Genomic DNA, 26,143 nt, shown 5'->3' with positions numbered 1-26,143 from the left:
ACCCAAGTCTGCTCTCCTCTGGTCACAGGGCTCCTATCTTGGGCAGGAACTGGAACTTCTAGGTCAGAGACTATAAATTGGGACCCTTCCTCATCTGCATTAGAAGAGATCCCTTCTCTTGTGTAGCTACCAGCTCCACTAGCTGCCCCCTTAGCTCTCTTTTTTTGTTTTGGTTTATTTTATTTTATTTTATTTTAAGTTATGGAATAAAACAAACATTTCCAAATACAGTATAATTAAAAAATATGATTGCATATGAAACTGCAAGTCTATTATGTACCACTTGCTATTCCTTTTAAATATACAATAAAGTGATCATATACATTTCTTTTTTTCTTTCCTCCTTGCCCCTCCCAAAATGGCTACCATTAGATACACACACACACACACGTATATGTAATGTCATTCTATACATACTTCTATTTATCAGTTCTTTCTCTGTATGTAGATAGCATCCTCCTTCATATGATCTTTGTAGTTAATTTGGGTATTTATAATAGTCAAAATTACTTAATCACTCAAAGTTGTTCTTAAAACACTTGCTGTTACTGTGTACAATGTTCTCTTGGTTCTGCTTATTTTGCTCTTCATTATTTCATGCAAATCTGTCCATGTTTTTCCAAGAGCTTTGAGCTCATCATTTCTTATAGCACAGTAATATTTCATCACAATCATATACAACAACTTGTTCAGCCATTCCCCAAATGATGGGCATCCCTGCAATTTCCAGTTCTTTGCTTGCCATCACAAAAAGAGCTGCTATAAATATTTTAGAACATATTGGTTCTTTCCTTTTTCCCTAATCATCTCTGGAAATAGACCTAGTAGTGGTATTGATGTGTCAAAAGGTAAGGGCAGTTTAATAACTCTTTAGGCATAATTACAGATCATTCTCCGTAATGGTTGGATCAGTTCACAATTCTATCAACAATGAATTAGTGTCTCTGAATCATTGCATGTTCCCTGAAAGCCAAGAGTTGTCTCTGGCTGCTAAATGCACTGGCCCAATTTACTTTCAGACTGACTGCATTGGCAGTCTAATTTATGCAGCACAGTCACTAACAACCGTGGAATGCTAGCCTTGGCATTTTCTTTACCCTCCCAGGCAGCCACCTCCAGCACCCATGGAATAAATCCATCTGTCTGAGCTGTTGCCCATCCCACAGAGGAGACTCCCCACAAACAACCAGGACAGGAGGCCAGGCAGTATTCTGCCTCCTGATCAGACCACTTTCCTTCTCCATATTTACAGGGTTATTCTATCAATTTAACTTCAATGTAAGCGATGGTGCATCTTATCTCATCCCTACTTGCCAAAACTTTGTTCCACGTAGGGTTTGTTCAAAGTCAGATAAATAACTTTCTCCGGTACTTTTGAAATAATTTTGGCAAAGAGATCCATATTTTAATAAGTAATTTAATAAGTAATCTTTTATAACTAAAAGATTAGAATTTAATAATGTTTAGAAATAATAGTACCATATTCAATTATCACTAAAAATATTTCCCGTAAAGTATAGAAACAAATTCTTACCACAAATAATCTTAACAATGGAAAGGAAATCAATAATGAGCTCAACACAGTATCAGAAAGTAGGATGATATTATTTGCCAAAGGGTTGGCTTCTGCTCCTTGGTTAGGTAGGTATTCCAAGAACAACTACTAGGGCAGAGAGGAGTAGAGAATGTATGAAAAGGGAGTGAAATAAGGCTGGTGAAGTCATTTGGAACCAGACTGGGGAGGGTCTGAAATGCCAGGCTACTGAGTTTATTCTACCCTATGAGTAATAAGCCACTGAAGATTTCTTAGCAGGTGAGTGACATGGTCAGATCTATGCATTAGGTAAATTAATGTTGGCACCTGTGTAAAAAATGAATTGAAGAAGAGGGAAACTGGAGGCTAGAGGAACAGTTAGGAAGGAAGCTATTAGTTAGGTGGTGATGAGGGCCAGAATAATGATGCTGACAGCGTGTGAGAAGAGAAGGTATTTTCCGACTAGAGAGTAATACTCAAAATAAGGCAAAAAATACATGCTGAAACTTAAAATGTCATTCTAGAAACTGCATTTCTTTGATCCATAGGAAAAAGGGAACAGCTAGGTGGCACAGTAGAGAAAATGCTGGGCCCACAGTCAGGAAGACTCCTCTTTCTGAGTTCAGATCTGGCCTCAGACATTTCCTAGCAGTGTGACCCTGGGCAAGTCACTTAACCTCGTTTGCCTCACTTTCCTCATCTGTAAAATGAGCTGAATGAAATGGCAAACCACTCCATCATCTTTGTCAAGAATACTTCAAATGGGGTCATGAAGAATTGGACATGACTGAAAAATGACTGAACAACAGGAGAAATAGGAAACATGTGCCATGTATTACCTCATCTTTTATATTCCATCTTTGGTTTCATTGCTTATTTGAAAATAAATGTGGATAGGATTCTCATTAAAAAAATGAAACTTGTGCTGTGTATTAACTCATCTTTTAAATCCATCTTTGGTTTTACTGCTTATTTGAAAATGAACTTGGATAGGATTCTCATTAAAAAATTAATTCAATCATCACATCTAGTTTTATATGAGACTACTTCCATATTAACATAGATTTAGAGCTGGAAGGGACCAGAGAATTCAACTCACTTTATAAATAAGGAAAAATGAGGCCTTGAAGATGCCTGGACTTGGGCCCAGAGGTTTACCTTCCAGCTCTCCTACTACTACCTATGTATTTTTCTCATTGGCAAAAGGAGGGCATTCGACTAGATGGCCTTTGAGATCATTTTCAGTTCTCTGACCCTCTGATTTGCCCGGGTCACACAAATAATGAATTCATAGCCAGGACATGAACTCAGGTCCTCTGAAACCAGATCCAGGGGTTTTGTCCCAGAGCTCTGCTGCCTTAGGACTAATAATGCTTTGCCCATCTAGATGAAACAGATTCACAGTGCCTTGAAAACAGCAAATTTTCAATAAATATTTGTTGATTGAATGAAATGAATTTGATGAAGGAACAAGCCTTTATAATAGGGGTATTTCCAGGTCACTATCCATTTAGCATTTAATGTACAACAAAGATGCTTTAATTTTTTAATACAAGATTACCTATAGTTGGAAAATCTACATAATGATAAATATCCTTAATAAAGTTTGAAATATTTTAAAAAATATTTTGTGTTATTGTTTTGGACCTATCCATAGGTTATGTACACGGTAATTTGAGCCTTTCAGGAATATAAGTAAGACCACAGAAGACCCCCCGAAAAAAATTAAAAGAAAAAAGTCCTCTGAACTAACAAAATCTATCACAAAATCTACACTAGAATTTATTACAAACTTTACTTTTAGGAGAAGCACCTTCAAGCTCTGACTCAGAGTCTATTTCCTTTAATTGACACATAATTCTAACTCTTTATTTACCAAGCCCAAAATAGATTAGAAGGCTCAGTGGCAGCTGCAAGAATTAATCATTGACACACTGATAGTAAGAGAAAAAAATAATAAAAAGTAGACAAGAGAATGCAGAGAGTAAGTAGCTTGTAGCCGTTTCATACTGGGGCAAACATCCCTCCATGCCTCAAGAACTCAGGGGGGTAATCATTATGTATTACTTGATATTCAAAATAATGACCTGGAATCATCAAAGAGTTTAACTGTATTTCGTATATTCAATTACATTATGAACATCAGTAAGTCATTTAGTTGCTCTGAGTCTCAGTTTCTTCATCTTTATTTTATACTTATATGAGTATTACTTTGAATATTAATATAATAAATAATAATATTTACATTACCTGCCACGTAGGGTTATTAGGAAAGCACTTTATAAACTATTGTTATTATTGAGTCATTTTCAGTCAAGTGCACTTCTTCATGACCCCATTTGGGGTTTTCTTGGCAAAGATAATGGAATGGTTTGCCATTTCCTTCTCCAGCTCATTTTACAGATGAAGAAAGTGAGGCAATCAAAGTTAAGTGACTTGCCCAGGGTCATAGAACTAGTAAGTGTCTCAGGCCACATTTGGACTCATGAATATGAGCCTTCCTGATTTCAAACTCAGTGGTCTATCCACTACACCACCTAGCTGCTGCTTTGTAAACTCTGGAGTTATACAAATTAACCAATCAACTCACAAGCATCAATTAGGCACCTACTATGTGCCAGGAACTGTGGTAGGCATCAGGCATACAAAGACAAAAACAAAACAATCCCTGACATCAAGATGCTTAATGGATGGATTTATTACCATATATAACAATTACCATTACTGTTACCAACTTTATATATATACACACACACACACACATATATACATATATATATGTAAAATAACCAACTTAATAAAGATAATGATAAAAGGATCATATATAGAGCAGGAAGGGACACCAGAGGCCACTGAGTCCAATTCCCCCTTATTTTACAGATGAGGAAATTAAGGCTGAGGGCTTAAGCAATTTATTTGCCCAGGGTCACCCAACCAGTCAGGCAGGACTTGAATTCATCTTCCTGATGTTGTTCCTTGCACACGGATCCTGAGTGTGTACACTATTCCCTCTGTGATGATGTGTAGACTTGTGTCCCCAAGATTTGGGGAAATTTTTCTATTGCAACTTTTCTCACACGCCTTCACTTTGAATCAACCATATCACTAGTAAGAACAAACACACTGGCAGGGATGAGTGAACTGTGATTTCTGGTGGGTAGAAATTCACTGAGCTTTGAACCTAGGGTAAATTTCTGGAGAACACTGCTGCAAAGGATGGGTGATACCACACCTGTAACCTAAGTTCTTACTATTCAAAAGCTTGACAACTAAAGGTCTTGAAAATTACCATTTATGGGATAAAGAGTTCTTGGTAGTCATTGGTTTGGTCATTGGGTGGTAGTAGGTACACAACAGGTCTAGTTAGAGACATGGTGTGAAATATTGAGTGTCTTTGTGACTTACTTAGCTTTCCCAAACTAAGTTGCTAATCATTTGGTAGTTCACAAAATAACTGATAGTATTTCTCAGGTGTTTGCTAGCTAGAAAAATATGAAATATCTATTCACTTAGAGCTGACCAACGTCTTTACCACTAGTTCAACCTCTGAAGCACTGTAGTTAACTAAAAACCAAACAAAAACCTTATGATTTCATTAAAACACACACCACATCAATAATACAAAATTTTGAAAAAAATCAGAGTTTATTAAGAATATTTTACATTTCACTCAAATATACTTACAACTCAAGGGATGAATACAGTCATATTTACCCTTGCAGGCACCACTGGTATAGAAGTAACCCCCATATTCATAACACTCCCCTCTCTCCCACCCCCATCCCATCCATTCATTATTGTCTATACATAGAGCAAACACTATCTTTTATTGTAAACAACAACAAAACACCATTAATGAGGTTTGGATACAGTGTTACAGATTTTGATACTGCTTTAGCTTATATTAGTACTCTACTGGTACTTCTTTTTAAAACTATGTAATTTTTCAGCAGATTCTTATAAAAGGTGTATCTTGCATTTTATTCAGTGCTGGACTGGCCTATCCCCTGGAGACTGAGGAGTGTACATTATAGCTTCTTAATCAATTTCACCAAGTGTCAGTCCTACCTGCTTGGCTTACCGCATCTACTTCACAATTCCTGAAATCTGCTCCTGGGCTCTTAAAGTGATATATGTAAACGGTGTGGAGAAATCTCTAATACAGTAATCTGTCCCTCAGAAGGAGGAGGTGTGACAGGTGAGTGACAGGCATGGAGATCCTAGCAGGTAGTTCTACTGGTCAGGATAGTATTTCAGGCCAGTTCACCTTGGATAGTTTTATTTCTTTAACAAGCCCCATTTAGGCTCTTCGTGGCTTTCTAAGTGTTTAGTATCCTTTGTAGATTCTTTAGAGTGAAAACTATCTTATCTTTCCTTTTCAACATGTTTCTTAGAATGAAAAAGTAAAAAACAAAAAAAAATTCAATACAGGGAATTTCCTTTAATACAGTACAGCTCAGATTCAAGATCTTTCCCTGCTATTCTTTCCAAAGCATCACTCACAGCCTACAGTCATACAAAAGAACAAACAAACTGCAATAAATAGATTTGGTAGATAAAACTAAGCCACTAACCAGACATCTGAAGAAATACAGATCACAATTTACAGTGTAATGTAGTTTGAACAGTTATAAGAGTTTGCATTTCGGTTTGTTTAAAGATTAGATTATATGAAAGATAAAGGATTATTTTTTACATCAACAAAGGTATTCTCTGGACTAGCTAATAAAATCTAAACAAATGGTGCCTCAATACATAAAATACCTTTAAAGAATAGTTAGCATCAACCAAAATAATTCAACATTAATTAACAGATATTAAGCTATAGCTATCTACACATCGCTGAGGGCTCTCACACCCTATTTTACCTTATCCCCAGGACATCTGGATAGGACACATACAGCATTCTAGAGAACAAACATCAACATCGCTTTTTGAGTCATCAAGGGTGAGTTTACTGCTTTATTGGTATTGTAGGAAGTCTTTAAGGAGCGTTGGAAGCTGGAGTTGGGGAACAAGGTGTAGCCTTGCTCTTCCTATACAGTTGCGGATACACAGCCGGCAAAGTTGACACAGAGAGCTCGGGGTGGCTATAAATAAAGTACAGGAGGGTTTTGTCAATCAAGGCCTATGTAGATTTTCTGTGCTTCAGCATTTTATCAAACCCTTCAACAAAATATCACACAACAGATGATATGCTCTACGGTACATTTTATTGATAAGAGTTCAGATCCCTGGATAAAAATTGCCTCTCGAAGCTGAAATAAAAGTAGTGGTTTACACTCCTAATTTTCTGGCTTCTGAAGTACAAGATAAGGATTTAATTTTGCTCTTAGAAGTGAGGCTAGTATATATAAGCCAAAAAAAGGACTGTGAATGGACCCAAGGGGAAATTTAACCAAAAATAGTACTTTTCCAAACTGGGGAGAAGCATGTGATTTGAAATGAAATTTACTGCAACATCTATACGTAGGCCTGAGAAGGGGGAACATGTGTTGTTACATTAAAAAATAGCACGAGTAACCACCATTTTGTGAAGCTGAGTTTTAGCTGCTTGTAAGTCACCTGATTTTGAAGAAGTCACAAGAAGGAATGCCACAAAACCACCCCTTTCCCTCTCACCTCCGTGTCCCTTGATCCTCTCTACCAATAAGAAACCAGGTGTCTCAATCCCTATAATCCTATCTTTCATACCCTCCAAATTGTATATTAACTGTGTAGAAATCAATGGTCATTGGCCTTGTCTACCAAGAGCCTTGGTCCTGGTTTGTTTCTGAAAATGCATGTGTTGCTAAATAAATCATTATCTGGATGTAACTATTTGGTTTCTTTATTCCACTATAACAGCATAAACACGTATAAATTTTTACACATGGATGAAAACGTTTCCTCCTTGTGTTTAGACTGAGTTGATGAGATTTCAGGCTTTGAGAATGAAGGTGGGACCTATCTTTCCACCCCCCTTTTTTTCCTTTGGTCTTGGTGTACTCAGCACCTAGCACAGAGATGAGCACGTCTGGGGGTTGTAGGGGAGAAGGAAGGACCTGGACCTGTGATTTTACTGGTATGGGGAACTTCTATCTGTAAACTCTTTCAGTAATACAAACTAGCCAAACTTACATGCAACTTAATTCATTCATAATTTACATTCTTAAAGAATTACCTGGAAAACTGAGAGCACTTGAGGCAGCTCTTGACACCAGGTCTTCCTAACTCCTAGGTCAGCTCTATGGTTATTACTTTTGGCCTCTCATTTTGCACATAGTAGACACTTAATAAAACCTTGTTGAATTAAAGCAGTACAAGTTTCCAGAAACTACTAAGCAAAGACTGAAACAGAACTACATATTATCCTTTTCCAAAACTGAACTAGGGTCAGCTGGGTGGTACAGTCAATAGAGCACCAGGCCTGGAGTCAATACAGACCTGAGTTCAAATCCAGCCTCAGACACTTGCTACTTGTGAGACCCTGGGCAAGTCACTTAACTCACTTATCTCAGTTTGCTCATCTACAAAATGGGGATAATAATAGAACCTACCTCCCAGGGTGGTTGTGAGGCTCAAATGAAATAATAATTGTAAAGTATTTAGCACAATGCCTGGCACATAGTAAGCACTATTATTATTATTAAATGGAAAGAATATGACAAAATAATGCAAAGGAAAAAAATCAGCACTAGAAGTACAGTATCCACATTGATTATAAGTATTTTTTAAAAGATACATGAGAGAAAGTATAAATATAGAGATTAGAATGGAATTTAGCATGAGTTCACAGGGTTGCATATTTAGAGCTAGAAGAGCTTTAGAGATCAGCTACTCTACCCCCATTAGACTGTTATCAGCCTTTAAGAGCAATTTCACACACACACACACACACACACACACACACACACACACACACACACACACACACACACCCCCGAAGGTAAATTGTGTGTGTGTGTCTCTGTGTGTGTGTGTGTGTGTGTGTGTGTGTGTGTCTGTGTCTGTGTCTGTGTATTACCAGTGCTTAACACAACACCTGGCCGATAGTAGACGGTTAATAATTGTAGAGTGACTAATTAACCCCTAATTTTACAGATGAAGAAAGTGGATCCCAGAGGCAAAGAGATTTGCCCAAGGTCACATAGGTAGTTGGCTTTATTGATATGTTAGTAATAAAAGCAAAGAATATCAAAATCTTTGTTGAGTTAAAGAATGAGAAAATCAACAAGGCATCATTATAGACAGTTTGAATCAAGCTGTTTGTCTATTTTCTCAGAAAAATAACTTACATATTTCCTAGATATTATGTTCTTTAGAAAATAATATACAGACTTCTAAAGTTCTTATATTTATGACAGAAAACAGTATTTATATTTCAACAGGAACGTTTTTATTCACTACTACACTTAATATTTAAAATAAAACCTAAGCCATACTTTATCCTCTTCGTCAAAATTACTTCCTTTCTTTCTCTAGCTTATGTCACAACCTATTAAGTCAATTTACATTTTAATGGCATTTAATTATATATGTGTGCATTTATTTATTTATTTTTAAAGTACATGGCATAGTTGAAAGAGCTCTCTACTGTGGGGTAGGAGGTGGGGGTAGGCAGGACATCTACACTGGAGCCCTGGTTCTACTTCTGTGTGACCTTGGGACTTAGTCTCTTTGGGTCTCAATTTTCTTATCTGCAAAATGAATAGGGGTGGACAATACAATGGGACCTCCAAGGTCACTTCCAGTTCTAAATTTCTTGGGATCTGTGTGTTACTTTTGTGAATCATATAATTAATCCCAGCAGTGAGAGGATTAAGAGAGATGGAGTGTCCTCAAAATGAATTCCATGTTGGATTTATGAGGAATTAAAAGAATCACATATCCTAAGATCTAAGAGTTAGAAGGCACTCCAAAGGCAATCTGACCCAGCTCATCTCACTAAAAATCCCCCCCACTAATGACTTTAGCAAGTGGTCATCTACTCTTTGTCTGGAGACCTTAAATGAGGACAAACCCATAATCTATTTTGCTTTGGGGTTACTCCAATTATTAGAAGTTGGACATATAGCCCACAACTACCTCTCTGAAACTTCTGCCCTTCGGAAGCAAGAGAAACAAATTAATCCCTCATTTATATGACAGCCCTTCAAATACTTAGAAGATAGTTTTCATGGCTCCCTTAAGTCTCTTCTTCTATAAGCCAAACAACCAATTTTATCCATCAGCAGCATGATCACAAGGCTTTTCATTATCCTAGTTTAACCTGTTCTGAATGTTTTCCAGATTATCAGGGTCCTCTCTCCTAAAATGTGGTGCCCAGAGCTGAACACAGATATGCCAAATACAGTTAGGATCATTTAAAGAAGACATGAGGTCCCTTAACTGACTGTCTATATTCAACAGCAAACAATAATGAAACGATGACAATATATCCTATATTTATTAGGCCAGTCTCAATTTCAAGAAAAGAATATTAACTTTTACAAAAGTTTTGCAAAAGAAATCTTTCTGTTGAATCATATGTCCCAATTTTTTATTTGGAAAATATGATCACTGAATATAGAAGATGACAACAATACAATCTACATTTCCACAGGGGACAGAACCTGAGGAAATCAGTTAGAAAGATTCAGGTTAAAAATAAGCCAGATTTCCTAAGCAATGATTGTAAAGAAAGGCTGTGACATGTATTTCCTTGAAAATCCTTAGGGGCTGCTAGGTGGTACAGTGGATAGAGCACTGGCCCTGGAGTCAGGAGGATCTGAGTTCAACACTGGCCTCATATACATAATACTCATTAGCTGTGTGACTTTGGGAAAGTCACTTAACCCCAATTTCCTCACCCCCCCCCAAAAAAAAGAAAATCCTTAGAAAACTATAGACTTTTCTTATCTGTCTGTGAAGGTTTTGGTGAAATTTTTCTGTATCCAGATAAGCCAAACTAGATGACCCCTCACAAAGTATCTTTGAGTAGAGCTAACCTGTGTGATGACTCTATGAGAACTGAAAGGTGTTGAATGAAATGGTCCAAGGGTCATGAGTCTCTGATCCAATATCTGAATCCAAGGCCTGTCAATATCACCTTCAGAATATCTCTTGAAAACTACTCCTTGCCTCTTCGGACACTGCCACCATACTGATGCAGGACTTCATCCCCTTACCCCTGGACTATTGCAATATCTTGCTGGTGAATCTCCCTACATCAAATCTCTTCCTAATCTAATTCATTTCCAAGAATACAGATTTGATCCCTATTGCCTCCAACATCAAATACAAGATATTCTGTTTGGCATTCACAGCCCTTCATAACCCAGCCCTCTACCTTGCCATTCTTTTTTACGCCTCACTCCCACTACATGTACTTCTATCCAGTGACACTGGTCTCCTGTCTTTTCCATGAACAAGATACTTCACGGCTCAGGGCATTTTCTCAGGTTGTCCCTCATGTCTCCCACCTCATCTCCACCTCCTGGCTTCCCTGGCTTCCTTTGAGTCCCAAACAAAATCCCATCTTCTACAGGGAGCATTTCCCAACCTCTCTTAATTCCAGTACCTTGCCTCTGTTAATTATTTCCTATTTATCTTGTATATATCTTGTTTGTATGTATTTGTTTGCATGTCATTTCCTTCATTAGATTATAAGCTCCCTGAGGACAGGAAATGTCTTTTGCCTCTTTTTGTATTCCCATCACTTAGCACAGTGGCTGATAGTAACTGCTTAACAAATGTTTATTAATTGACTGATTGATTGACGGTTGTAGCAAAGGAACTTTTCATGTTTTGGTGTAAGTAATAAAATTCTTTCTCAGTATAATCTCTGTTCAACTTCTCCACTGGAACAGAACCTTAGTATTATGTTTTTCTATGAATTTGAAAACTGCAAAATACATCACATTAAATCAACTCTCTTGCTTGATGAAATTCACACACACACAAATGAATAAACCATGGACTTTAAGATTCCAAACATTGTGCTAAGTATACATATAAAAGCCCCCCTTACCTTCCTGCTGCAGCAACATCCTCTCTACCAAGCTGCTGGGAGTAGCTACATCCACAGGCCGCTGGAGCTCTGTATTTTTAGCATTGATGTCAGCCCCAAATTCAAGCAGAGCACCCACAATCTCTAAGCTGGACTGCTGAGCAGCAGCATGTAATGGAGTGTCCCAGTACTTGCCTTTTTGAACATCAGCACCTACAAATGGAAATAGAAGGATGGAGAAAAGGCTATTAAAATCCTAGAAGTACTTAACTTTTTTGCAACTTGTAACTACTCCTAGGTCTATTTATGCAGATAATTCTCTGTGGAAATTATGAATGGTTCACATAATTTTACCAGATCAGGATTAAATGACCTTAGCAGTCTTCTATAAAATGTCCCTCTTATTTCCTCTTCTACTAAGAATTAATCAGTAAACAAACATTTATCAAACATATATGTGCCAGGCACTGTACTAAGCCCTGGAGACACACACACAAAAAAATCAACACCAAAAACCAATCTCTACTCTCAAGAAGCTTACTGGGGAGCCTACAGGAATATGTATGCATGTGCATATATGCATGCATACACATATATACACATAACATACCTATACGTACACGTATACACATACACACACACACACACACATTGATGTGCATACCCACACACACATCTCTTTGTTCAGTTTCTCTACTGGAATAGCACAATAGCATTATATTTTTATATTAATTTAAAAACTCAAATATATTGCATCAAATCAACTTCTTACTTGAAGGAATTAATATACATATACATACATATATGTATACATATACATACATGCAGGTATGAACATATAAAATGTATACTGACTAGATGGACAGTTGCCTTGGAATAAAAGGAACTAGTAACTTGGAGACTTGGAAAAGGCTTCCTTAAGGAGATGGTACAGTAACTGAATCTTGAAAGAAGTCAGGGACTCTAAGAAGCAGAGGTTAGCAGGAAGAGCACTGCAGGCACGAGAGACAGCTAAATAGAGAAATTTCTATTTGATCCTAGGGATAACAGAGAGCAACTGGAGTTTATTAAATAGGGAGGGTGAAATCACTTTGACACCTGTGTGGAGGGTGGATTGGAGAGGAGAGTTCACTTAGAAGACTTTTGCCATTAGCCCAGGCAATAGGTGACAAAAACTTGAACTAGGGTGGTGACTGTTTGAGCGGAGAGGAGGGAGATATATGTTCTAAAGAAAGAATCACAAGATTTGGCAACAGACTGGATATGTGAGGTGAGTGAGAATGAGAAGTTAAGGATGACATCAGGATAGAAAACCTGGATGAATGGGAGGATGGTGGTACTCTCAACAAGGAAGTTCTGAATTGGGGTGGGGTTTGTAGAGAAAGATAATGAATTTTATTTTAGGCATCTTGCATTAGAGATGCCTAGGACATTCAGTTTGAAATGGCCAATAGGGAGTTTGTGAGGCAACTGGAGGCTCAGGAGAATAGGGTTGGATGAACAGATCTGGAAATCTGCATAAAGATCATAACTGAACTCATGAGAGCCGATGAGCTCACCTATAACATAGTTTAATACAGAGGTTCTTAATCTGGAGTCCATGGATAGATTTCAAGAGATCTGCGAACTTGGATGGGGAAAAAAAATTTCTTCATTTTCAGAAACCTCTAACTAAAATTTCACATTTCTGCTAATTATCAATGTAGGCAATAAAACCTTCTGAGAGTCCATAGGTTTCACTAGGCTGTCAAAAGGACTCATGATCTCCCCCTGCCAAAAATAAAAAGGTTAAGAACCCCAGATATGGAGGAAAAAGATAAGAAGGTCCAGGACAGATCCTAGACTTTAATTTAGAAAGGCCAAGGTCATCCACCGCATCTAGGGCCATTGCCAGACATTTTGCCTTTTGTCTTGCCGCTGGACTTTGATGAGTCTGGAAGCAGCAATCCATGGACAAGTCAAAACATCCCCCTCCTGATGTCACCAGTTCTCTTTGAGAATGAAAGACCAACATTAACAAAGTACACAATTAATGGACATTACATGGATGAAGATCTAGCAAAAGAAATTGAGAAGGAACATTTAGACATGTCGGAAGAGAACCAAGAAACAGAAGAGTCACAATATACCCAGAGGAAAGAGCATGCAGGTGAAGGTGGTTCATAATATCAGGTACTGCACAGAGGGCAAGCAGAACGAGAAGAAGAAGCCCTTAGATCTGGCACTTAAGAAATCACATTGGTAAACTTTGGAAACAGCATCTTCTGTTGAATGATGGTGTTGGAAGCCATACTGCAGAAGCGGAAGCATCATGTGCAGACAATGTTTTGGAGGAATTTGGCTGAGAGAGGGAGAAGAAACATGGGACAGTAGCCTTCTGGGATACAGGTTTGAGTGAAGAATTTGTAAGGATAGAGGAGACTTGGGCATAGAACTGTACTAAACTGGGGAGCCCTGGAGTGAAAAAGTCTTAATGATTTTCATGTCTCCCTAGCACAATGCTCTGAAGAAAGTAGGTGCTGAATTAATGTTTGCTTGTTGATCTGCTTTGAATCAACTTTCCCTACTCTTCATTTACAGTACAGATAATTTTTTTTCTTGGAAAACTCACAAAGAATGAGAAAGTCTTTTCTATTACTGTATTACTGTCTTGCTTAAGCTGATAAAGCATAGATTTTAAAAAATACTTTAATATGCTCAGCATCCTATGTGGAAAAACTATGTATATACAATATGTGTGTGTGTATATATATACACATACATATGTGTGTGTGTGTGTGTGTGTGTGTGTGTGTGTGTGTGTGTGTGTATGACTACCTTGAAAATAAAGCATACAGAAAAGCCAAGTGACAAAAACCTTTGAGGCAGACTTGAGGTTTTCAATTCTCTTAGACGTGGGTGAAGGGTTACAACAGCACACCAACAAAGGGAGTAACCAATGAATGAGATCAGAGCTCTACCAAAGTGTTTCAGGGATAATGATACCCTGAAAATGCTTAGGAAGGTGGAATCCAAAATGAGATGTCCCTCAAATTTTGGGCCACAGGTTGAATCATAAATCCTATCCTAGCTGGAAACCAGGAGGTCTTTATTCTATGTATCACCTTTGTGTCTTTGGGTAACTAACTTTGCTTCTCTAGATTTTTTTCCCCCTTTGATCCGCAAAATGCAGATGCTAGCAGTTCCTGCCCCATTCTGCTTCATGCGGTTGTCCTAAATATCTAATTAGGTAGTGTATATGAAATTACTTTGAAATTTAATGTGCCGCAGGCAAGCAGGACAGCTTTGAAAGGTACATGTTAAATTTACTGTAGACTTAAAAGGAAAGGCAAGCTGTATGTAATAGAAATTTGCAGTTTTACCTCTTGTTCTGTTCCATGTTGCATATGGAAATGGTCATCTTATTTGGTGTCTATTAAGTTCAGAACAGACAAAAAAGGGGGAAAAAGGCAAGAGAAAAGTGTTTGGGGCGGAGAGGAAGACAATAATTTTTGTTTCATTTTCTGGGGATCTTTCTGGTAGTTTTAAGTCTCAGGTAAATCTACGGCACTATTTGCAAAAGGGGCCTGATACTCACTGGCCAATGGGAGTGTGTAAAGACTTAATCGATATTTCAAAAGTAGAGATGGGGAAAAAATTTTAATGCAAGACAAATACACATATTCATTATTACTTTATAATTTCACAGTCTATTGTATAATATTTGGGATTATTTTAATTTTCATACTGAATTCATCATGAATGAATTAATTTTTTATTATGTTAAAGTATAACCACATAATTGTTCCCTACATCATTTTTCAGCTTATGAAATGGCTCCCCAAAATAACCTTGGGTATTTTTTAAAAAGAAGTTCCTGAATACCTAAATAAAAGTGCTTTGTATATACATTTTGCTTTTCAAATTTTATTTATTTACAATTTCTCTAAGAGGCTGTATTTCCGCAACACACACACACACACACACACACACACACACACACACACACACGTATGTACTCATTTATTTATTTTTAAATGAAATGCAGTTTGCACAGTGAATCAAGGCCCAGGGTTGAAGTCAGCAAGATCTGGGTTCAAGTCCCGTACTGAAACATATTGGATATGTGACCGAAGGAAATCATTTAACACCCTCCTCCACCCACTCCCCAAACCCCCTAAGACTGTATAAATAAAAGCTAAATTGTAGATGTGCATTGATGGAGAAAGTGTCTTCACTAGTATCTCCTTATACGAAACTACCTCACTGCTTTTTGTTGTACAAATTCCTATTTCCTTTCAGAAGTAATTTAATAAGCTAAAATTTATCTAATTCCTCGTTATTACATACTTAAATGATGAAAATTAAATATATATGCATACTAACACTTTAAATATACATATAGAGAGAGGATATGAAATACATGGCATCCAATACAATCTGTCTTTTGTTGTGAACAGCAAAACTATTTTGTTCTTGCTCCATGTTATCTATAAACATTAGTATATCCACATAACAACTGTAGCTAGGCTTCAAGTGTTTAGGACAATTATAGCAGTGGAGTATTAAAAAAGTCATTAACTGCCATTTTTGGGATAATTCACACTATGGATTCCATGAATAAAAATATTTCCCATTTGTCCGCTATCTTAAAGGTACAAATGTAATAATAATAATGATGATGATGATGATGATGATGCTAGGTAGCTAATTGGCATATTGCTGGGCCTGGAAATAAGGAGACCTGAGTTCAAATCCCAAATCTAGCCTTAGACACTATCTGTTTGTCCCTTGGCAAGGCACTTCACCCTGTTTGCCTCAGTTTTCTCATCTATAAAATGAACTAGAGAAAGAAATGGCAAACTACTCCAGTATCTTTACCAAGAAAACCCCAAATGGCATCATGAAGAGTTGGACAGGACTTAAAATGACTAAACAACAACAACAAATAATAATAATAATAATAATAATAATAATAATAATAATAATAATAAAATAACATTAACTAGACACTGTGCTAAGTGCTTTATAAATATTTTATTTGATCCTCACAATAATCCTGGGAGGAAGTTGCTATTATTATCCCCATTTTACAGCTGAGGAACTGAGACAGAGGGAGGTTAAGTGACTTGCCCAAGGTCCCAAAGCTAGTAGGTGTCTGAGGCTGGATTTGAATACAGGCCTTCCTGATTCCAGGCCCGCTGAGTAATAGGAGGTAACCGAGTTGTGATGGTCAGGAAAGATTTTTCAGAGATTGAGAGGCTAGAGCTAGGTTTTAGAGGAAAGGAGAGGGCATTCCAAATAAGAGAAGCAGTATGTGCAAGACAGCTGAGGTGGGAACCAGGCAAGGTCTATTTAGGAGAGTGTGAACCCATCAGTTTGGCTGGAGTGGAGGATCTGTAGAAGGCAATAGTGGGAGAGAAGGTTATTTAAGCAATGGGTAATCCCCAAAGTGCTTATATTTGGCTTTGGTGGGATGTAATCCAAGACAAAGACAGCTTTGGCTGCGTTACACTCAAATTTAAGCAACTTTACTTTGCTACTTTTCCCAAGCAGCCATGACCAAGGGTTAGAGGGCTATGTCCAAAATCAGTACTTAACTGCTGATTCCATTTTGCATAGATCAAAAGAAGGATTATGTTTTCTTGATATGAGACCCAATGAGAATGACAATCTGGCAGGACAGCTGAATACTAACATACACAGTAAGAATGCTTTTACTAAAAAGTTTCTTTCAAAGTAAGGTGTTAGGTGGTACACAGAGTGCTGGGCCTGTAGTCAGAAATTTGAGTTCAAATTTGACCTCAGACACTTATTAGCTGGAGGACCCTGGGCAAGTCACTTAACCCCTGCCTGCATTAAACTGAAGAAGGAAATGGCAAATGACTCCAGTACATTTGCCAAGAAAATGCCATGGACAACTGGTCCACAGGGTCAGGACACAACGGAACAACAAAAAGAAATACCCCAAACAATGGATATTTGGCTAAATTGCTGGCTGTCAAAATGCAAAGTAAATAATGAAAAGCACCTTAATGATATATAGATATCTTAGATACACACGCTTATTTTAGACACATAGATACACACATGTGTGTAATACATCTATACATGTATAGATAGATAGATAGATATCTTTATATATATACATTGAAAAACAATTTACCTGCATAAAGAAGTTTTTGGATGCAATGGTATTGCTGTGCCACACAAGCCACATACAGAGGAGTTCCCAGGTGAGGAATGTCTTGGTCAACATCTATGCCCCAGGATATGAGAGCTTCTAGACATTCACAGTGGCCTGCCAATATAAAATATGGAAGAGTTTACTCTTCTTCTGAAGAATGTACCTTCAATGCCCTCCTGGAGCCAAAAAAAATGCACTGCAGTCTTTGAACTGGTCTTACTTTCTTCCCATTGTACTACATACACCTGGGATACTAATGGCATACCTCTGCTGGCTGCCTCGTGCATTGGTGAGGGAAGGCATGATTCTAGCTGAGCTTTGGCACCGTACTCCAACAGAAGCTCCACACAACTGGCACTTCCTCGGGAGCATGCATTGAATAATGGGGTCACACCATCGATTGTAGTTGCATTCACCTACAACAAATCAGAGAAAGCTGACAATAGCACTAACAGAATAAAATATGATAAAAAATTGTAAAAAAAAAAGTTCACATAGCCCTTTTAGAAGAATGAATTCCTTTTTAGAAACTTCAGAGAAGTAGAAGGCGTCAATTTTCCAATGACAAAACGTTTGATTGGAATAGAGGCCATTTAAAATTCCTATTGTTTTCTTTTTTGTCATGCAGACCCAAGAAAAAGGGATTGGGGATAGCAGCAATGATTCCAGTAGGGCATAACACACTGAAGATTCCTTTGACCTCCAATGTTTCTTCTTTTTGTGGGTTTAAACATCAAAAAATGTATATTACAGATAAAAATGTAAAGTCAAATTTTATGGTTAATTTTTGCAATAACCTAGGGTTGATGGACAGAACAACAGGAATGCAGACATTTCTGAGTCAAAAGAGGAAGGACCTGGTTAAGGTCTGTGAAATTAGATGACAGCTTAAAATGTGGATCAAAAAAATGATCAGTGCTAGATTGGAAGCTAAATTGAGGAAGGAGGAACTCATGTATACAGAAGGAAGTCTGGGAATCCAACTCAATCCAATCTCTACTGATTGAGGGCCACCTATGTGCAAGGTATTGTGCTGAGTGCAACAGGGATAGGAAAATGAGTAAGACTTGGCTCCTGCCTTCAAGGAGGTTATAATCTAGTAAAGCATTTCAGAAGTACACACATATCTAAAATGCAAGGCAGAATATGGTCAGCTTTGCTGAGAAGAGATTTTTTTTCTTTTGACCGGTTCTGTGACTTTCACTGGAGTACAGTACTTTCATTGAGGAAATTCCTTCTACCAATGCAGATTAGAACCAGCTCGATCAATCAATCAATCAAATAAACCATTATTAAGTGCCTATTATATGCCAGGCAATGTGCTAAGTGCCGGGGATTCAAAAAGAGGCAAAAGACAGTCCCTGCCCTCCAAAAGCTTAAACTCTCCAATTTGTTATTTTAGAGAGTTGTCTGTGGGTGACGAGAGCTTAGGCTACTTCTCCAGGTTCATAAAGGGATGTCCAGTTATACAAGGGAAACGTTCCTGGGGAGAGGGGAAGTTGGAGGAGGAAGAAGTCATATCAGGTTGGGAGCCTCAGTGAATATTTCATGGAGGGAATAATAAAAATAATGATAACAACAACAGCAGCAGTTAACATTTATATAGTGCCCACTATTTGCCCGGCACTGTGTTAATTTATAATTATTATCTCATTTGATCGTCACGACAACCCTGGGAGGTAAGTGCTATTATTATCCCCATTTGCAGATGAGGAAACTGAGGCAGAGGTTAAGTGACCTGCTCAAGGTCACCTAACTAATAAGTTCCCGAGGCTGAATTTGAACTTAGTTCTTCTTAACTTTAGGCCCAGCACTCTATCCGCTGCACCACTGGCATTGGAGGGTAAATAATAAGTAGGCTTTTGAGAGGTAGAGAAGTGAGATTAAGGTAGTCTAGGGAGAAAAAATACTACAAGGAAAAGAAAAACTACAGAAAAAAAGGCACAGGATGCAGCCAGCAGTCTAGCTGGGCTAGAAAAGAGGGCATGCATAGAGGAGTTGCTGGTGAAAGTAGGTGAAGGGTTAGAACTTGGAGAGCCTTGAATGCCAACCTAAGGAATTTTCACTCAGCTCATGAGGCAAATGGGAGCACTGATTTTAAGCAAAAAAGTGCCATGATCAGAACCAAACATTAAGAGAAATCTAGTAGTAGTCACACAAAATGACTAACAATGGAGGAGCTTCAGGATGTTTTCAAAAAAGGCACTTACGTTGGCTCCAGCTTCGAGAAGAGTCCTGGCACATGCGACGTGATCTCCCAGGCAGGCGTCGTGCAGGGGAGTGACGTGGTCAATTGTCACCGTATTTACATTATATCCCTAAATGTGATAACAAATAATTTTCAAAGATGAGATAGAAACAATTTAGGCAAAGCCACTTATTAAACATGGCAGTGGAGAGGAACAATGTGATAGAGAACTTGAGACTTCTAAGGTTTCAGTGCAGCAGAGATTATTTTATCTGGGAGGGAAAAGAATGCTTGATGAGACATGCCCCTTAAGATGAGATAATGCACATAGTAGGTGCTATAGAAATGCTTATGCCCCCACCAGACTGAGCTGTCTATTGTGATAGCACTTTTCAAACTAAGACTTGACATGGCATTAAATTCAAGTATGAGGCTGACACTTTGAGCAAAAAAATACCATCTCTGATGGGCTCTTTATGCCCCTTATTTTTTTAACTGTCTCCAACAGAATGTGATGCTGCTCTGAAGCATCCTCTAAGGATCTGCTGAAAAGCAGAAATGTTTAATTCTTTAGAAGTAGGGTGCCTGAGAAAGAGAGCACTTCCATGCCCTTCAGCAGTAAATGTATATTATATTGTCTTTAAACGACATACAAGATAATTTTAATAAAATCTGACATTTTCCAAAATGTTGTGTTTGGTGGTCTTTGAGATTCTATACTTGTTTTCTTTCTTTTTTTCCCCTAGGGGGTGGGGAGAGAGTGTTTCTTAGTAGTTGTTTCTTAGTTTCGTGGAGGCTATAAGATATAATAATGGTGCTCCAGGCAATCCTGGATGGGAGAAAACCTCATATGTGCTGTCCGTTCTTTTTTCAATTGCAATAAAAGCAAACTAACTGAAGCATTCTTTAGCTCTAGCAATCAGCAAACTTTATTCGGAATAACTGTAGACTTTGGTGACTTGCTTTGATGAAACTCCTGCTCTTAGACTGCCCAAAGCAACTATCAAAACCTGTTCTAGGTTTACTTTAGGAAGTATCACATAACTGATACACAATGATAGGACCTATAATTGAAAGTGGAAGGGACTCATAGCATTATTGAATTAGAGCAAGAAAGGACTTTCAACCTGATCTGCTCCAAAACCCTTATATTTTACAGATGAGGAAACTGAAGCCCAGAGACAGAAGTGACTTGCTTAAAGTCACATAGCTAGCTAGTAGTCACTCACTCCTGACAACCCTCTTTCTACTACTGTAGGGCAGCTAGATGACAAAGTTGATAGAGCACCAGGCCTCGAGTCAGGAGGACTTCTCTTTCTGAATTCAGATCTGACCTCAAGACACTTACTATCTGTGTGACCTTGGGCAAGTCACTTAATCTTGTTTGCCTTAGTTTCCTCATCTGTAACATGATCTGGAGGAGGAGTATCTTTGCCAAGAAAACCTCAGTCTGAAATAACTGAACAACACTACTGTACACAATTATTTTTTCAGAATTTCACCAAAGATCCCAGACAGGGCCTACTGATAAGGGGGATTTAATTTTTCAAAACTAGTCTGAAAAAATGAACAAACAAACAAATCTGCAGACAGAACTTAATGTTAAATGAGAACAGAGAAAAGCCTTTATCAGGTAGATACTTGGCTATCATAAGAAAAATATCCTAACATTGTCAGATTCCAAATGCCCTTCTGGCTGTTTTGTAACTCTCTCTACCTTCTTTTAATCTAACCTATCACTACCATCTTCCAGCCTATCTCCTGTAGCATAAAACACTATAGTAGGATCAGTCATTCTCAGAATGGAAAAGAAGAGATTCAAAATGGTGGAAGAAACTGAGCTAGAAGGAACCTTACTGTCCCCTTCATTTTATATATCAAAAAAGTGAGTCCCAAAGGCTAAGTGATTTGCCCAGAGTCAGACAGGTAGTAAGGAGGAGACCTAAGATTTGAACCTCAGTCTTCTGATGCTATCTAAAGTTTGGGTTTTTTTTTTCATTGCATTGCACTGTCTCTTTCTCATTGGCGTACAGCAGTCTGGATTTAGGATTCCTCACTCTCCCATCAAACATTTCAGGGTTTACTAGTAGGCAAGTGTGGGGAATGGTTCCAAAATTGCCAAATACTATAATAGCAGGTTTCACTAGATACCTAAACACATGCTAAAGAATATCTTAAGCTGGCTCTCCTCTTCAAAGAACTATGTGCCTCTTTCTAAGGGATTATGCTTCTGAAACTACTGACCTTTCATGGGTTCCTTTGTCTAGTCAAGTATTATATGTAGCAAAATCTCTATGAAGTTTTTCCATGTTTAGAAGTGGTAAGGACCTTAGGAATCACCTAGGCTAACTCCATCATTTTATGGGCGGATAAAGAGCTGATGATGCTGAAGCTAATGGTTCATTTAATTCGTTTCTAAGTCAGGACTAGAAAGAACCCAGGTCTACTATTCTACTTAGCCTCCTCAGTGATAGACAGACATTACCAAGCAGCAGGATGGCAAAGTGAGAGGAGTACTGAACTTGAAAGTTGACAACCTGGAATCTGACATTTGTTAGCCCTGTGACTGGGGCCACACCAGGTTCTCTAAACCTCAGAACTGTCATCTATTAAACGGCGATAATAATGTATGCAACTAACCTACCTCACCAGGTTGATGTGAGGAAAATGTTTGTAAAGCTTAGAGCATCAGGTAAATTAGTTATTGCTATTAACAATAACAGCTAACATCTGTAGAGCATTTTGAGGTTTGCAGAGCATTTGACATCCAATAGCCCATTTGATCCATATTACTGGCTCCATAACCCGCTGGTAAGCATTATGTCTTTCATGGCATAATCACTTTAATGTATTCCTGAAGATAATATTACATTAAAAGTCTGTCTGATCAGACTTCTATTAGATTTGTGCCATCCCTTTACCACCATCCTTCCAGGCATGAAAATTACCTCAGTATCATCCTCAACAATTCAGTCTCTATCACCTCATCCCACCCCACCCTCAATATCCAATCTTTTGCCAAGGTCTGTCAGTTATAGAGCCAAAACTCTCTTGCATGTGAACCCTGTAGGCCCACTTCTCTGACTATCTCACTGTCTCCACCCTGGGGAGGGACTTTATCACTTCATGCCTGGAGTATTGCAATCAGCAGGCTGGTTCTCCCTGTCACATGTCTCTCCCCACTCCAATCCGGCCTCCATTCAATTGCCAAAGTAATTTTCCTAAATGCAGGTCTGACCATGTCACCCCACCTTTACAATAAATTCCAGTGGCTTCTTATCAACTTCCGCGATCAAATATAAAATACTGTGTTGGCGTTCAGAACCCTTCATCACCTATCCCTCCTCCCTCTTCCCTTCATCCTTCCAGGCTCTTACACTTTACATCACCTCCCCTCCTCTTCCACCCCACTTCCTCCGTGTACTCTTTGATCTTGTGACACTGGCCTCTTTGCTATTCTTCTAACAAGACCATCTCCTGACCATGGGCATTTTCTTTGGCTGTCTCCCACTGATGGAATGCTATCCCTTTTCATCTCTGTGTCCTGACCTTCCTGGCTTCCTTCTGGTCCCATCTAAAACTCCCCCTTCTACAGGAAGCCTTTCCTGTTCCCTCCTTAATTCTGGGTGCCTTCCCTTTGTTGATTATTCCCAATTTATTCAGTTTATAGCTTGCTTGTACATAGCTGTTGCATGCTGTCTCCACAATTTATCTGTAAACTCCTGGAGACCAAGGACTGTCTTTTACCTTTTTTTTTTTTAAATCCCCAGAGCTCAAACAGTGCCTAACACATAGTAGGCACTTAACAAATATTTACTAACTGATTGAAGCACAGTATATGTATGCTCATACCTACACCATGGCTGAAGCAGATGCATATGTCTAGACTAAAAGTTCCTAGAAAACAGGGGCTGAAGAAGTTAAACTACTTATTGAGAAGAGAATGTGGAGGTCTCAGAAGACTACATGTCAAGTCTACAAAGTGACATGACAGTGTGACTGTAAGCTTTAGCCACTATAAGCACAGCAGCCAAAATGAAAAAAAAAAAAGAAATGAAAAAATAATCATGTTACATTTTGGTTTGCTACAGCAAGAAGACCTGAATTTGAATCCTACCTCTGACAATTACTAAGCTGTGTGATCCTGAACAAATCACTTAACCACTCTCAGCCTCAGAGGATCAAATAACATGAAATATGAAGTGCTTTGCTAATCTTAAAGTGTTCTGGAAAGGCCAGCTAGTGTTACTGCTGCTGTTGGTGGTTGCTCAGAATGAATCTGGAGAATTATGTTAAGAGTTCTAAGTGTTATATTTTAATAAATACATTCAATGATGAATTGTAACATTCCAACAGAGACTGGGTTAGGATGGCAAAGGGACTCAATATCATGTTTTAGCAGGATTGATTGAAAGAATGAAGAATATTCAGCCTAAAGAAAAAAAAGAATTGGAAGAGGGAGAGAGTGACTTGTTTTTAAATATATAGAAGGGCTACCGTATGGGGTCATGGATCAGACTTGTTCCCAGAAAGCACAACTCAGGCCAGTGGATGGAAGTTACGGCAGCAGATTTTAGCTCAACAGAATAAAAAACTTCCTGATAATTAGAGCTGTCTAAAACCTGTTGAAGAATACCAGAGTTCATCGTTTCAAGAGTTCCTCATTTAAGCAGAAACTGGATGAGCCCTTATGAAGAGGTTTCCTGTTCAGAGAGGGGTTAGACTAGATCAATCAATCAACATTTATTAAGCATCTACAAAGTGCCAGGCACTAACAGGCAAAAGTCAGACCCTGCCCTCAAGTAGCTTACAATCTAATGGAAGAGCTACAGCCCCTTCAGACCATCAGAGGCCATGATTCTGAATGTTCTGCAGCCTAGCACATTGAGAATACTCAACAAGGTATCTCCACATAGGAATATAGGGATTTGTTTTAAGGATTCATGTCATCTCTTACCTGAGATAGTAAAGTCTTCAAAGCAAGAAGACGACCTTGACTTGCTGCTTCATGGAGAGGTGATCGATCTGCCCAAGAACCTACCAGAAAAACACCCACAAACAAAAATCCTTGAGTAAAATTAATCCCTGTTACTCCTGCATTATCCCCAATGAAGGAAAGATTTAGGGGGCAACAAAGTGCCCAAAACATCTTTGCTAGTTGTGTGTATACATACATACATATGTGTGTGTGTGTGTGTGTGTGTGTATGTGTAATAAGAAGGATCTGCCAGGACCAGACCTCTTTGGTTAGGCTTGCTTACTCTAGGGAGAAGTCTTAGAACCACAGTTACATCACCTGAACATTCACCAGAGCATACTGATTTTGCTGAAGAATTTCTTGGTTAAGAATTAGTGATTTACATGGGAGAAGAGCACTTCCCTACAACATTTGGTACTGGTTAAAAAATAGAAAAGCAAGTCAATAGAACAGAATAGATGAAGAAAAGTCAGAAACAATGAAACTCAATAACCCAGTGTTCAATAAACCTTAAAATATAGATTACCTAGGGGAAAAAAGTCACTATTTGATAACAACTGCTGGGAAAACTTGAAATCAGTCTGGTAGAAATTAGCTATTAGAGCAACATCTTACTACATATCTTGCAATAAATTCAAAATGGATATATGACCAGAATATTAAAGATCATATCATAAAAATGAGAAGCAGACAATATATTTTTCACAGTTGTGGGTAAAGGGCAAATTTTTAACCAAACAAGGGACTGAGGCAATTGCAAAATGTAAAACAATTTGAATTACATGAAATTGAAATGCTTCTTTTGCAAGAACAGAATTAATGCAAGTAGAACAAGAAGGGAAGTCAAATGGGGGCGGGGATCTTTGTATTAAATACCTCTGAAAGGATCTGGTATCCAAGATATATAAACAACTAATAGAAATACATTAAGACCAAAAACCATTCACCAACAGATAAGTGGTCAAAGGAAAAGAATAATTATTTCTTAAAACAGAATTGCAAATTATTAACAAGCCAATGAAAGAATAATCCAAAGCATTAATGATAAAAGAAATGCAAATTAAACCAATCCCCTAAATTTCACTTTATACACAGCAAGTTGGCGGATGACAAAATATGATAACAATCAATGTTGGAAGGGCTGCAGAAAGACAGGCATACCACTCCTTTGTTCATTGATCCAACCAATCTGGGTGGCAAACAATAACCATGCAAGAGAAAGGACATACTCTCGGGCCTAAAGACTCCACTGCTACATGCGTGCCCCAAAAAGGTCAATGACAAAAACAACGGCCCCAAATACACTA

General features: G+C 38.1%; 1 protein-coding gene across 3 annotated transcripts in view; it reads right to left on the bottom strand.

Annotated features, from left to right (window-relative positions):
- Nucleotides 1–5,153: 5,153 nt before the first annotated feature.
- Nucleotides 5,154–26,143, bottom strand: part of ASB5 (ankyrin repeat and SOCS box containing 5) — a 102,539-nt gene continuing 81,549 nt past the window's right edge. For all 3 annotated transcript variants that reach the window (XM_020997877.2, XM_020997876.1, XM_020997878.1), the window contains 6 exons: nt 24,816–24,895; nt 19,881–19,988; nt 17,936–18,086; nt 17,650–17,784; nt 11,526–11,717; nt 5,154–6,624 (listed from right to left, as the gene is read on the bottom strand). In XM_020997877.2, the coding sequence (XP_020853536.1) occupies nt 6,497–6,624; nt 11,526–11,717; nt 17,650–17,784; nt 17,936–18,086; nt 19,881–19,988; nt 24,816–24,895 (794 nt within the window). In that variant the 3' untranslated portion in view covers nt 5,154–6,496. The remainder of the gene's footprint in view (nt 6,625–11,525; nt 11,718–17,649; nt 17,785–17,935; nt 18,087–19,880; nt 19,989–24,815; nt 24,896–26,143) is intronic.

Source organism: Phascolarctos cinereus, unplaced genomic scaffold, assembly GCF_003287225.1.
Source record: "Phascolarctos cinereus isolate Bilbo 61053 unplaced genomic scaffold, phaCin_HiC Scaffold_9;HRSCAF=440, whole genome shotgun sequence".
NCBI classification, from domain to species: Eukaryota; Metazoa; Chordata; class Mammalia; order Diprotodontia; family Phascolarctidae; genus Phascolarctos; species Phascolarctos cinereus.
Note: the sequence above shows the minus strand (reverse complement) of the source record. Positions and strands in the feature narration are given on the sequence as shown.